The sequence below is a fragment of the Haematobia irritans genome, chromosome 3 (genome assembly GCF_050003625.1).
Source record: "Haematobia irritans isolate KBUSLIRL chromosome 3, ASM5000362v1, whole genome shotgun sequence".
In the NCBI taxonomy this organism is placed as follows: Eukaryota; Metazoa; Arthropoda; class Insecta; order Diptera; family Muscidae; genus Haematobia; species Haematobia irritans.
The window spans coordinates 109,651,662-109,667,295 of record NC_134399.1 but is presented as its reverse complement, the minus strand read 5'-3'; the positions used below and the strand labels follow the sequence as shown (position 1 = coordinate 109,667,295).

The following is a 15,634-nucleotide window of genomic DNA, read 5'->3' as shown; positions in this document are numbered from 1 at the left end:
GTCAAGATGTGCAAAATTTAATAACAAATGTGCTATTTTTTTTGTAATTAAAGGAAAGAAAACAAATTAAAAATCATTATTTTACAGAAGAAAACGCGCCATCTACGTTTAGCAGACAAATAAATGTGGCTTGAGACATCTATAATTTTCCTGATCTATGATAATAGTATAAAATAATTTAGGCTTTAACTTAATACATCACATTACCATATGCTAAAACATTAATAAGGGAAAATATCTACCCTGAGTTCCCAAAAAAAAAAAAAAAGCTGCGACACCATCCAACACTAATACCACACCTCAACTAATGGAACATTCTTTTTGTATCATCATTATCATCGAATACCATCTAATATATTTACATGTTTATCGACTTTAAGGACACATAGGAATCATCCTCATTCCTTCGAATGGATCATATTCATCATCGATTAAATATAAAATCATAAGGAGTAATAAAGCCATTAAGACGCATTAAGGGTCCATCACATGCACAAACACACACATACACATCTATACCATACGCATCAACAAAAACAACATTCACACTACATTCGATATCCTATATCGCTCATCACTAACTGACATTCATCCTTAATTGAGAAATGAAACAACCTACATATTTGGTTGGTTTCTTTTTTCCCCTCGTTTTTTTTTTGTTGCTTTGTGAGTTGTCCAAAAGAAAAACACACTTCACCCTATGAATTTTCAATTTTGGTTTTCAGGAGCCTAATGGAGTTCTAGGTGGTCCCGGTGCGGCAAACAATGCTGCCGTCTTGCATTTACTCAGTGAAAAGGAAAAAGCCTTACAGGCCATGTCTGGCATGACGAGTTCACAAATTGTCTCCGCACAAGCGGTAAAAAATCTGAGTATAGTCTCTGCCCTCGGTTTGCATCCACATCATACACATCCGCACTTAAATCCACACGCCCACCACCACCACCACCATCCTAGCCACATAGTACACAGTCTTCAATCGTCCAATCAACATCATCACTTACACAATCCCCATCCGTCCGGTATGGCAAATACTTTGGGTCATCCTTTGAGATCGGATATGAGTGCAGCATCAACAACAACGACAACGGCGGCGGCAGCAGCATCAGGGACATCTCATGGGCCACCGCCTCCTCCGCCGCCACCGCCACCACCTCACCCGCATCTTCTGCAACAGACTGCAAATTCGGTTAGTACCTCGACCGTTTGTACCTCGTTATCGGCGAGTAATAGTAATAGAGCTATTAGTAGTAGTAGTAGTACCGCGACGTCCCATGCCACCCCGATGAGTTCACATTCGACAATTCTGAATTCGGCCTATTTGCAGCATCGCCATCAATATCATCATCCCCACTATCATCATCCCCCAGAGTTAGTGGCGGCATCGACAAACTCACCTGCTTCCGTGGGGTCTGCCGTATTGCCTTTATATCCGGGAGTAAGAATGTCTTTTAGAATGTCCTTATGAGTGTTTCTTGTACTATAACCCCCTCCACCCACCACCACTAAATATGTCTCTGTGATTGTGTGAGCGTATTTGAACGTGACTGTATGCGTAACGCACTAAATGGCGTCCCATGATGTATTGTTAGGCTGGCTTTCTTCATTCTGATTCATTGACATTTTCTGTGGCATTGTTATTATAAGAGGAATAGGTTGCCTAAAAATATGCAGCATGTTTGTGGCTTATGGTAATGATATGTGCTCTGTGAAAAGAATGGTATTCGTTGTACTTTAACATAGCATTGGAGCTTTTGTGAATAAGACATGATGCAATTGACTTAAAATGTATATAAATTTGTATTGCAATGTACATGTTTTCTTCACATTTTTTAAACAGATCTACAATGAAAAAAAAAAATACTCGGCTTATGCGATTTTGGAGATCCCATAAAATTTATGTTTATAACTGAACATAGATTACAGATTTCTACATAAGGGCTTTTTTCTTTTAGGACTGTATACCCTAAGCCGTGAAGGACTAAAAGAAAACAGAGTACTCGTTTATCCAGGACAAAATACAATCTGGCAACATCGGTGCAATTTGCACTGATGAGATGTTCTGGATACAGGATAGCCCATACAAATGTTGCATCCAGTGCTAAAAGAAAACAGCCCTATTGATGATACTTTTCTCTCCCAGAAGAAGGATGTCAATGATAATTTTTCTGACATTTCGTTTTAATTTTTTCGTAAAGAGTAAAGAACAAAACAGCTCAAAATTAAATTAAGCCGACCCATTTTTGTCGGCGGCGGCTGACACTAAATTTTTGCCTCCGGCGGCGGTGGCTTGACGGCTAAGCCGATAAAAAATTGTCTATTCGGCGGCGCAAAATTATCTATTATAAAATCAATTTGAAGTTTCCGAATTGTAATGAGATTAGTTGTACAACCAATCTTACAATCAAATTTACATTTCATTCAAAGTGTTTGGGCTAAATTTTTGTAAAACTATTATAGCAACTTGATACTAATTGATTGAAGGTGGAAAGTTCACAATTTTGGCAAAAACTATAACAAATATTATTAAATTTTTCTGATATAATTCAATATTTTAGATTAATTGGCGGCTAAATTTGAGTCGAGGTGAGTCGACATATTCGGCGGCGGCGTCGATTGCTAAAAACGGGTCGGCGACGGCTAAAATCGGCGCCGCGACTCGGCGGCTTTATTCTCTGAGCGTGTCTGGAAAAATATCTGAAGAACTATCAATTTATTTTAAGCCTAATAGTTATATTTTCAACACTTCATTTTCGTTTTTATTTAAATAAATTATAATAAGTTAGTTGCGCTTGGTGTTTCACAAATTATAAAATGGCTCTTGTAACATTAGTGATGACAAAATACTTTCATGTACATTTCGTACTTTTCGATACGCTTCCCCCATCACAGTTGGGTATTGTTGTAATGTCGCTTGCGAGTCTGTGATCGCGATGGGGATGAAATGGAACTTTGAAATGCTGGCATGGTAAATATCTTGTTATAATATATTGTGTCAATAAAACATTTGACCGCATAGAAAAATTTTGCCAAGCTGTGATATATCCTTCAGTTGAGTACTAATCGAAGAATGAGAAACCGACCATATGGACATTTTATCAATTTTACAAACAAAAAATTATCTCTTGTTGATCGGATTGGAAATCATGGGTGATCGGACTTCGAGGCGCTTAACAATTTTTTGTCGTTGGAATAGATAATCAAACTAAATTTAATTTGTGGACAGCAATAATTAAATTATTTTATTTTCTTGTGCAAATATTATGATAACTGTCCTGCATTTTTAAGGTATGAGTTCCATTCCAGACCTAAAGTGCCTACAAGGCTTGAGGCTAGTATTCTAAAATTATATCTGAAAAAGGGGAAAATGCTAAAAAAAATGAAGCAGTAAGGAAATATATTTTATAATAATCAAAATTAATATCGTTCGCGAAAATATTGACCAATATCTTATAAATCTTAAAGCTTCTCATTTAATTTTAATATTTATATAAATAAGCTCACCAGAAAAAAAAATTGGAAAATCTCCAAATAAAATACATATACCATCATATTTATAATAACTTGCTTTTTCTCCAAACTTGGCTTTTATGTTATATCGAAATATCACTTTGTAAAACTTTGAAATAATTTCGAAATAATCTCATTAATATAAATTATTTTTTATTCTTTCAATCCTCTCAAAATGCAGCAATTTTGGCAACCTGGTCTTCAGCCGAGCACTTCACAAGAGTAAGTTATTTGGCATTTTTCTGTTATTCAAGGATTATCTGATGGCATTGACCCTTAAAGTTTTTATGATTACAGTATAAAACCATTTGCACAACAACCATATCCCGCCGGTAAACCATCAACAGCTGTATCTGGTGATATAGAAGCAGGTCTTCCACCAGCCCAGCTGCCATGGGAAGGAAGAGCGATAGCAACGCACAAATTTAGATTATTAGAATTTTCAGCATTTATGGAAATGCGAAGAGATGATATTGTAAGTATGATAAACAAAAATTAATAAACTCTAACTCGTAAGTCTAGACAAAAATATTGATACCGATTTTAAAATTGTGAAAACGAAAGTTACATAGACTATGAATGTTTTTGGTATAGCTGAGTACTATGTTCACTTTTCAAGCTGAAAACCATCTTGTTTTCAAGGTTACTTTTGTAATTAATTAATTTAGAAATATAATATTATTTGCAAACAATTCCTTGAATCTTTTCCATCCTATATTTGGCAAGACTTGATCGAAATATAATCGTCTTCATAAATATATTTGTACTTTTAATTTAGTGTTTTGGTGAAAAAGCCGAACATAGTACTCACCTTATATTGGAAATCGTGAAACTTCCAGCGGTTTTCTGATAACAATCAACTGTAGTAAGAGACTATTAGTATATAGCCTTCAAAGACTAGCTCTATGTTGCCAGTATTAGGAAATTCTTCCCCAATTGGGAATATTTTTGCGTGGATGGGGACTTGGTGATTTTGTTGGGAATTTTCATAAATTTGGGGATTTTAGTCTGGGAAATCGGTTCATTATTATGCCTTTTTCCTACATTTTTAAAATAGAAGCACAGTGAATAGTCAAAATTAAAAAAAAATTATCGAGCTTTTGGAAGACAATCACTGGTTCCTGGCGTGTGTTTCGAAATCTTGATCTTACTGCTCGCATGCTAGCAGTTTCATATATTTCTCATAAAAAGTTGTCAAAGATTTGGCGGTGATTATTGTATTGGGCCTAAAAAATCACGTTTCACATTTGCGAACGAATGTGGTATAGACAATATTTCTCTCAAAAATGTAAAATTGGTCAAATATCCTCATTTTGGAATATGTTTATTTCTTCAATGTCCGCTATTTATAATTTTTAGAGTAGAGTTGATATCTGAGAAACGTTCACATTTAGGGTAGAATAACTCTATATGGAGTAATTGTGATGAAAACGTACCAAATGTTTCGTTTTCTTGCTTTTGTGTCGTTAACATTGAATATTTAATCAGCTGGCAAAAAAATTGGGGCATTAGAGGGTTAAGACTCTTTACAAACATTCCGTCCGGAATAACTGATAGTCTGTAAAGCGCATAAGGTCCCCTTAAGTTATCCTCAAAGACATAATCGATACTGCAGCTTGTTAATGGGACCGAAAACACATTTATCGATATTTTACTTACCCCCGACAATTCTTAGCGTTCGGCTACACTGTAAGATGCTTTACAAACACAGACATTCCGTCCGGAAAAAACTTATAAACTGGGTGGCGCATGTTTTCTCATAGCCCTCTACACCTTGACAGTTTTCTCTCTCTCTCTCTCAGAGAACCAAGCTTCGTTTTCTTCTAGATTGTCTTTGTTAAATCTAATGCAAACACAGACTTGGAAAAAACTTTAAAATTGGCTCGAATTCAAAGTCCGATTTTTAAACATTGTAATTCAAATCCGTTTCAAATCGATAAATGGTTGACGTCTTTGCTAAACGTACAGGTGATAAACTAAACACAGCTCCAGTGGTGCCTTCTTAACACAGTGATATTCACCATGACATTTTGAAAGAAACATTCTCGCGTTGTTGGCATAAATAAACAAAACAAACAGTCGCCAGCTGACAAGGAAAATCATTGATTTAACTTTGAGTCGTGTCAATACAAGAAATTTAGTAATTAATTAATCTATTTTTATTTCTTTTCTAGTATAACCGGCATTTGTTTGTACAATTGGGTGGCAAACCATCGTTTTCAGATCCTTTGCTTGAGGTAAGTAACCGCTCATGTGGTAAATCAACATGCATGAGTATCCCTGTAACCGTATATGGCCATTTCGGCTTGGTTGTAAAATGAGTTAAATAAAAATAAAATAAATAAATAAATAATAAACATTTTTTGCTTTCAGACCGTTGATATCCGACAAATCTCTGATAAATTCCCTGAAAAATCAGGTGGTCTTAAAGATCTCTATGAGAAAGGTCCACAGAATGCTTTCTATTTGGTAAAATGTTGGGCTGATCTTAATACAGAACTTACTGGAAGTGAAGCAGGTGATTTTTATGGAGTTACCAGCCAGTAAGTATACCCAATACCAAACCCCAAGAAGACGATCACTAATTCTTTGGTTTTCTTTGCCCCTCTTTCTAGATACGAAAGTAATGAAAATGTCGTATTGGTGTGTTCAACAAAAGTCTGCTCCTTTGGCTCACAGGTTGTGGAAAAGGTTGAAACAGAATACTCACGCTTAGAAAATGGTCGTTTCGTATATCGTATTGAACGTTCGCCCATGTGCGAATATATGATTAATTTCATACAGAAATTGAAAAATTTACCTGAACGATATATGATGAACAGTGTATTGGAGAACTTTACAATATTGCAAGTAAGTGAAATTTAGTAGTGAGTCCAGAGTTTGGAAATTAAATACTAACTTTTGGTGTTTTATCTTACACAGGTAATACAATCCCGCGAAACACATGAGACCTTACTCTGTATAGCGTATGTATTTGAGGTGGCTGCGCAAAATAGCGGAGCCACACATCATATATATCGATTAATAAAGGAATAGCATGAACTTCCTTCTTTGAATGACAATAACAATAGCAGTAACAGTAATAATAGAGTCGGAGCAGCAGCTGCATCAGCGGCTACAACAACACTGTCCACAGCAACACAACTTAATGAATTTAACAATAACAACAACAACAATACTAATGCCGCAGGAGATGTAGTAACAGGCACAGCGGCCAATAACAGCACACATAATAGTACAACATCAATGCTAATAAATGATGGTGGCGGTGGTGATGGTGATATAGGTAGGCAACAAATTTCCACCAACAATATGGTCCTTGAGGAACGTAGTGTCATAATCGAGCACAAAGAATCAAATCGTAGTAGATTGTATTTGAATGCTCGAGACAATAGCAACAGTACTCAATTAGCGGCGACAACGACAATAATCAAACAATCTCCCACATCACCTCCCAATCCATTAGATGTGCAACAGCAGCACCCTCATCATCATCATCATCAGCAGCAACAAAATAACCTTGTTCCATCTGCAGAAAGTCTATACTCGACAACAAATGACAGTCATACAAGTGCAAACTTAAGTGATAACCTGGATTTATCATCATATCCACCAGCCCAGCATCACACAAATCTAAGGCTAAGCCATAGTGGAGCAGTTAACACCAATACCAACACTCATCATCTCTTAGAAAATTGTACATCAACAACAAACGCCGCTATCTCATACCCGATCACACAAAGACACAAGCAAGAGCTACCTTTGCCCCTTACAACTTCACTAGCCGAATGTCAACTTACACCAACGCCAACAGCAAATGATGACATCGTTATGGGTAACCCTTTGGGTGTATCATCGACAGCGGAACGGCCACCACCACCCTCTTACCATTCAACAACATTGGGTAAGATCTATCATCCCAATTCGTCGTCTTCATCTTCATGTACAAATGACATGGATGCTGAAGGTTTGAGCGTTGCCGCTGTTGTGCCACCACGTTTGAGTGCCTACGAACAATTTCTCAAACTCTCTGCCCATGAGTATTCATCTGCTGAAAATGCCGCCCTTAACTTAAGTTCAGCAGCCGCAGCGGCGGCTATGGCTGCTGCTGCTGCCGTAGCAGTTAATTCAAGCGGAGCCGTAAGTACGACCGGTAGCTCTCCTTTAGTTATTGGCGGCGGTGGTGGTGGGAGTATTGCTAGCAATAGTAGTGTATTAGTAGGAAGTAGTATTGGTCATAGCTCACCCTCGGCATTGCTAAGGTCAAACAATAATGATTTGTCGGCAACAACGACAGATGCAATTGCAAGTTCACATCATAATGAACGTAATTAGGCATGCAATTGATGGAAATTTTAGAAGGTGTCTCTAAGGAATTTTAGTATTTTCGATAATTGCCATGAAGGAGTAAAATTATATTCCAAATCGAGAGGGAATGGTTGCAGGGCAATCTTTGCTTGATTTGGAGTATTAATTTTTGAAATCTAAAGGAATTTGATTAAACGAAAAACTTTGCTCGATAAAACAAACTTGTATTAAGATTTTATCAAATATTACGGTGTGAATGAAATGAATTTGTATTTTTAGGTAATTTTATTTCGTATTGGTTCGTACAAATTTCGATATATACAAATTTTTGGTTTTGATTAAAGTTCTTCAGATTTTCAGCATATTATCTCACACAAGCTTAAGCTAATTGGCAAATGTTGTTACTTGCTTATCAGCTAATAAAATGTCAATCGCAAACATTTATGAAAAATGATTTTAAACAATTTTAAATTATCCTTCAAGTACATGAAGAAAATATCAAAATCAAAGAGTGCTTCCATGCTGCCGATGCTACGCAGCCGTTTATTTTTGGGACCCTTTAAAGATCGCAATGATTATGTTGTTTACGATCGATGTCGCACCTGCCGTAAGAAATTTTATATGCCCATAATTTCATCTGAAAAATCGGAGTAAATTTGCAATCCGCAATTTAACAAAAATAATAACCAAAAACTTGCGAATAATTGGAGTAAAAAAATTCTCAGAATGAAGCCACAGTGGTGCACCTGCCCTAGGAGCCACCGTGGTGCAATGGTTAGTATGCCCACCTTGCATACACAAGGTCGTGGGTACGATTACTGATTCGGCCGAACACCAAAAAGTTTTTCAGCGATGGATTATCGCCTCTCAGTAATTCTGGTGACATTTGTGGGTGTTTCAAAGCTTCTCTAAATGGTTTCACAGCAATGTGAGCTTAACATGGAATCGGGCAGCACTCAGTGATAAGAGAAAACTTCACCACTGTGGTATCATAATGGTCTGAATAGTCTAATTGAGCCTGATATATTGGACTGTCACATAACCTAACCTGCTCCAGGAAATTTTGTATGACCAGTTTTCAACAATCGGTTGAACGACACTGATCTAAATTTATTTTTGTCCCATTTTTTATCAATAGGTTGAACGACACTTAACTAAATTTATCTTCGACTTAAGGAAAATGAAATCTGAAAAATCGGAGCAAATTCGCAATCCCCAATTTTACATTAATAATATTCAAAAACTTGCGAAAAATTGGAGTAAAACTTTTTTCAGAATGAAGCCACGGTGTTGTACCTCTCGTAAAAAATGTTTTATGCCCATTTTCCATCAATCGCTTGAACGACACTTAACTAAATTTAGCTATGTGAATTTATCGGATTAAAATCACAATCCGTAATTCAACATAATCCGCAATTTAATTAAAATAACACCCAAAAATTGCAAAAAAATCGAATTGTTCTGATCGTGCATTGTATAGTAACAAAATACTTCTGTGAACTTTCATATTAAAAATTCAACATGAGAAAGCTTTGTTTGAAATTTGTATGATTTATGCAAAGTCCACAAATTTTAATTCACAGTAGCAGACTATTGTGATTTACTACTCAAACTAATTGGATTTGGTTAACAATAAATAAGAAGTGCAATAATAAGGTATAAATAATTCCTTCCAATCATTCAATGGGATTTTAAATTTGCCAAATTCTTATAATTGTCCATTAATATTCCTCGAGATTTTCATATTGGTCATGACGGTTTCTCGAGAAGTAGACCTCTTACGGTAGACAAATTTTTGATTGGTCACATACGGAAATTTCTATATTGCAATATTAGGGCTGTTTTCTTTTGGTACTGAATACCCTAAGCCGTGATGGACTAAAAGAAAATAGAAATCTCCAAATATATGCAACACTGTCATCAGCTGTTTAAAAACAATCACAGAAAACAAGAGAAAACTTAAATTTTTAAAGTATGAAATGCTCAAATAGCAATAAATATTTATTGCTATAATTATATATGACACTGTACTATTTCGAATTTCTTGTTATTCGACAAAGTAGTCACAATAAGATGCTATTGTGAATCGAAAAAACGTCGCTTTATCAAAATGCAATCGGTTAGAATAGAACACCAATTCAAACAATGATGCATGCAGTACTAAAAGAAAACAGGCCTATTGAACACGGTCAAATTGAAATTTCCTTTATTCCCATGTAAACAATTATTGTGAATTACTATAGTTTTCTTGAAAAAACTATACCACAATAGAAATGTGATAGTGAATACATTTTCATTTCATTATAATTTTTTTTTTTTGGTGTACATTTTGTAATATTTTATTTTTGAATAATTAACACTTATCACACTACTATAAATCTCAATACAACTTTGATTTACCATTTAGATGTTTTTAATTTTTGAATTATTTCTTTTATAAAGAGGCTGAAAATTTACAAAAGATTTTCTAAATATACAAAAAAATAAGAAATATATTTCAAAACATAAAAATTCCTTAGGAAAGCATTAAGATAATTGTGGGTTACCTTTTTATTTTACTTTCTTAAAAAATAACAAAAAAAAACTTAAACAAAAGCAATTTTTTTTTTTTTTTTAATAAAAACAAAAACATATAAAAATGATCTCAAAATAAATTTGGGTATACACAACTACATCTTAATGTAAGAAACATTCTAAAATTTCCAAACATAATATTGTTTTGCCATGTTATTAATATAAATCTTTTGATGATATTCAAGAAAAAGTTTGTGTTTGTCTCATTTTTTTGTGTTTGTAATACAAACAATACAATTAAGAAAATTCATTAAGTTTAAAATAAAAAAAAATTATTATAAGTTTTATAATACATACGTAAAATATAAATTAAAAAAAAAAACAGATTAATTATAAAAAAACAACGTCAAAAATAAGAGTGTAATTTGTTTTTATTTAGTGTAAATTATTATCATTATATATATGAAATATATATTATTAACTAATGTTTATGTGTAATAGAATATCAACGTAATAATTCTTTTTTAAGATTTTAAATCATTAAAAAGTTTCGAAAATAATAACAAAGGAAAAGCGTTAGGCCAATACTAATAACATATATTTTTAACCTAACATAAATGTGTAATTATTGTATAAAAAAAAAAAACAAAATTTAAGAAAACCAATCTATATAAATAATTCATCTATATATAAAAAGTAATTAAAAAACAAAACAAAAAAAAACACAAAAATATTTATCCAGAAAATTCATTTGACTATGAATTTGTGAACCATCCACCGTTTTTTAAACAAATTACAATTTATCTTTTTATTTTGTAATAAATTATCTTAAATAGTTAAGTTTAATTTTAGTAATTTAAAACAGCATTGTATTTAAGTTTTTTTTTACTATTAGGACCATAAACCTTACCTATTGTTTTTTTTTCATTGCTCTAACTCCCTAAATTTGTTCTTTTACTATGTAAGTTTGTAATAAGTATTTTCTCCTTTATTTTTTTAACAATTAACATAGTGTGGCTCCAAAAAATGTATAAGAGGAGCTTCTTAATATTTCTTCTAATAACACAAGATTTTGTTTTAAAACAAATTTCTTTTAATGAAATGAACACACAAAACTCATAGATCACCCCAACCCCAAACAATAGCATGGGACATCTAAAGATTAAAACAACCTATTTAAAAACAACTAAAATAAATTCTAAAGAAAATCATGTCTAAAACCTAGAAAACAAAAAAACCAAGAAGAAAATTTATAGAAACCGAAACCTATAAAAATAAATGAAAAGGGTAAACAGTAACAATAATTTTTTTTACAAAAAGTATCTCTATATATATACATACTTAAATAAATATTTGAACAATATAAAAAAAAAACATGGAATATATATAAGAAGAAAAAAAAAAACAAATATATCATTTTATTAATGTTATTTCACAAAAAGTTAAGAAATATCACAACTAAACTACAATTACAAAAATTTTGAACCCATACATTATTAATTATTATCAATGCAGTAAACGAATTCAAACAATAATTCTAAGTTTAATTTTTTCCTTTTGTGAAGATATTCGGTCCTAATTTAATTATAAATAATAGTGCCTAAATACCATCAAGCAACCAATATTCTTGAAATTTTTTTATTGAAATATAATGTGGACATAGAGAATAAACATAAAACAATCTTAGCTCAAATTTGCTTTAGCAAATATTCAAAATTGTTACAGGCTGAATTTTACCATTAAGCATCTCCTTCATTCACAATAGACTCGATTTCTAGATTCACAATAGTTACATATTTCAAATTTCAGTTTCATATTTCGAGTTGCAAAGTCGACGTTAGAGCAAGGTTGTATAGTGATAGTCTTAAAAAATGCTACTATAAATGTTTCCAATAAAATGTGCCCACAAGAAATCTACCCTCATGGATAAAAATATGCAGATCACAGCATGTTATTTATTATTAACAAAAATTCGTAAATTTCAAAATTTTAAAATATGTTTTAGGATTTTAATTTGTTGCCAGCAGAAGCAAACATTTGAGAAATAATTGAATTTAACTTGCTTTCAAACTATAGTACTTGAAAGCAAGTTGGATTCTAATAATTTTCAAACTTGATTTCTACGAAATGTAATATCCCCATGATCCACAATATATTTCAATGTATAAAATTTCATTCTCAAGACCGATACTAAAATCGTTCACCATAAAAGAAAATAGTTTTGATATATACACCTAAAAAAAGTGAACCTCCTTCCAGGGTAGTAAAAGCCAATTTATTTCTGTTTAATTTCATGGAAAAAAATTATGAAAAACTTATCTTGACTTTAATAATTTTTTTATATTAGTTTAAACTCCAAAAGGAGAACAATGTTATAATGGATCTATCCCACGACAGATACCTGACTAGTCGCTGCTCTGTATGAACCAATCCCAGTTCTGCTCATAACATTTGTAAGGGTCCTGTGTTTGTCACTGACGTTGCTAATTTACACTATGAGACCACGGTTGCCAAAGTTGGTGGAATTCTACCAAAAATGCTAGATTTTTTACTGTTTGGTGGGTTGGTAGAATTCATGATGTTTTGGTAGATTTTGCAAAACATTCCTCTCCAACTAACAGGTACTTCAAATTCTATATAAATAAAAATTTGAGAAAATTTTCCATAGAAATGCAATTTTGAGAAAGTTTTCTTCAGAAATAAAATTTTGAGAAAATTTTCAACAGAAATAATTTTTTTAAAAATATTTTTTTTTTAGAAAATTTTCTATAGAAAAAAAAATTTTACAAATTTTTCTACAAAAATAAAATGTTTACCAATTTTTCTATAGAAATCAAATTTTGAGAAAAACTTCTATAGAGATAATTTTTTAGAAAATTTTCTATAAAAATAAATTTTTGAGAAAATTTTCTAGAGAAATATTTTTTTTATCAATTTTTCTACAGAAATAAAATTTTTACGAAGTTTTCTATAGAAATAAATTTTTTACCAAATTTTCTATAAGAATGCAAATTGGACCAAGTTTTTTATAGAGATAAAATTTTGAGAACATTTTCTTCAGAAATAAAATTTTGAGAAAATTTTCTACAGAAATAATTTTTTTTAAATAATTTTTTTTTTGGAAAATTTTCTATTTTTTAGAATTTTTTTTTCAGAAAATTTTCTATATAAATAGAATCTTTATAAATTTTTCTACAGAAATAAAATTTTTACCAAATTTTCTATCGGAATAAAAATTTGACCAAATTCTCTATAGAAATAAAATTTTGTGAAAATCTTCTATAGAAATAATTTTTTAGAAAATTTTCTATAAAAATAAAATTTTGTGAAAATCTTCTATAGAGTTAAACTTTTTAGAAAATTTTCTATAAAAATAAATTTTTGAGAAAAATTTCTAGAGAAATAATTTTTTTCTCAATTTTTCTACAGAAATAAAATTTTGAGGGAGTTTTCTATAGAAATAAAATTTTGACCAAATTTTCTATAGGAATACAAATTGAACCAAGTATTCTGTAGAAATAAAATTTTAAGAAAATTTTTTATAAAAATAAAATGTTCTATAGAAATAACATTTTGAGAAAATTTTCTACAGAAAAAAAATTTCAAAAAATTTTCTATAAATTCAATATCATTGAAAATTAAAATGTTTGTGTTATTTCATACATTCAAGTTTACTATGAGTAAGTTCTTCCTTTTTGTAGAAATAGTAATTTTCTCTTGCATCAAGCAAGCTAAAATCCTTAAAAGATTTAAGAGTCGGCCCATTTACAATCCAAGGGATATTTCTACACCCCAAAAAATTGTCGAGATGATTCATTGAGTCAAAAAAAAAAACAAACATTTTTTCATACTAACCACAAACATTTGATCAAAACCTTCAAAATAAGATTTTTTTAATTTGGTAGATTTGTGGTAATAAAGGGTGATTCTTTTGAGGTTAGGATTTTCATGCATTAGTATTTGACAGATCACGTGGGATTTCAGACATGGTGTCAAAGAGAAAGATGCTCAGTATGCTTTGACATTTCATCATGAATAGACTTACGATCTGCCACAACGTCGAATTTTCAGTGAATGGGCCCTAGAAAAGTTGGCAGAAAATCCGCTTTTTTATCGACAAATTTTGTTCAGCGATGAGGCTCATTTCTGGTTGAATGGCTACGTAAATAAGCAAAATTGCCGCATTTGGAGTGAAGAGCAACCAGAAGCCGTTCAAGAACTGCCCATGCATCCCGAAAAATGCACTGTTTGGTGTGGTTTGTACGCTGGTGGAATCATTGGACCGTATTTTTTCAAAGATGCTGTTGGACGCAACGTTACGGTGAATGGCGATCGCTATCGTTCGATGCTAACAAACTTTTTGTTGCCAAAAATGGAAGAACTGAACTTGGTTGACATGTGGTTTCAACAAGATGGCGCTACATGCCACACAGCTCGCGATTCTATGGCCATTTTGAGGGAAAACTTCGGAGAACAATTCATCTCAAGAAATGGACCGGTAAGTTGGCCACCAAGATCATGCGATTTGACGCCTTTAAACTATTTTTTGTGGGGCTACGTCAAGTCTAAAGTCTACAGAAATAAGCCAGCAACTATTCCAGCTTTGGAAGACAACATTTCCGAAGAAATTCGGGCTATTCCGGCCGAAATGCTCGAAAAAGTTGCCCAAAATTGGACTTTCCGAATGGACCACCTAAGACGCAGCCGCGGTCAACATTTAAATGAAATTATCTTCAAAAAGTAAATGTCATGGACCAATCTAACGTTTCAAATAAAGAACCGATGAGATTTTGCAAATTTTATGCGTTTTTTTTAAAAAAAAGTTATCAAGCTCTTAACAAATCACCCTTTATATTCTTCAAATTTTGGTAGATTATTTTTGGCACGAGTGGCAACCGTATTGGAGACACGTCTTGGACTCATTCCAAAGGACACATTCTGGGACATTTTTGTAGAACTACGCAATAGTCAGATCCTCATGAATCAGACTGGGACAAACTCTTAGGAACTCATCCGATGATTTTATTTCAGTAAATGTGTAGATCCATGCAATAAGATTTTAATATAAATATCGTATAGAGAAATCAATAAATTATACCAAAATTTAAAAATTGCGACAAACTGCTGGAACACTAGTACTAGTTCGGTGAAAGGTCCGATTGTGGCAATTTGCACGAATTTCCCGTAGGGTATTTAATAAATTCGTATTTTTCACAAAGAAGTTCAGAATTTCTTAAAAATTGGAAATTTGTCCACAAATGTACTCATCTTTAATTTCGCATGGCAATTTTAAACTCCAATTTT

At 32.4% G+C, this 15,634-nt stretch overlaps 1 protein-coding gene across 5 annotated transcripts in view; it reads left to right on the top strand.

Annotated features, from left to right (window-relative positions):
- Nucleotides 1-6,569, top strand: part of sd (TEA domain transcription factor 1 homolog scalloped) — a 295,172-nt gene extending 288,603 nt beyond the window's left edge. For 2 of the 5 annotated variants that reach the window (XM_075299334.1, XM_075299337.1), the window contains exons 5-11: nt 726-1,187; nt 3,690-3,730; nt 3,791-3,983; nt 5,683-5,745; nt 5,882-6,051; nt 6,124-6,358; nt 6,431-6,569. In XM_075299334.1, the coding sequence (XP_075155449.1) occupies nt 726-1,187; nt 3,690-3,730; nt 3,791-3,983; nt 5,683-5,745; nt 5,882-6,051; nt 6,124-6,358; nt 6,431-6,544 (1,278 nt within the window). In that variant the 3' untranslated portion in view covers nt 6,545-6,569. The remainder of the gene's footprint in view (nt 1-725; nt 1,188-3,689; nt 3,731-3,790; nt 3,984-5,682; nt 5,746-5,881; nt 6,052-6,123; nt 6,359-6,430) is intronic. The other 3 variants (XM_075299336.1, XM_075299339.1, XM_075299338.1) reach the window with 3 other exon arrangements.
- The last annotated feature ends 9,065 nt before the right edge of the window (nt 6,570-15,634 follow it).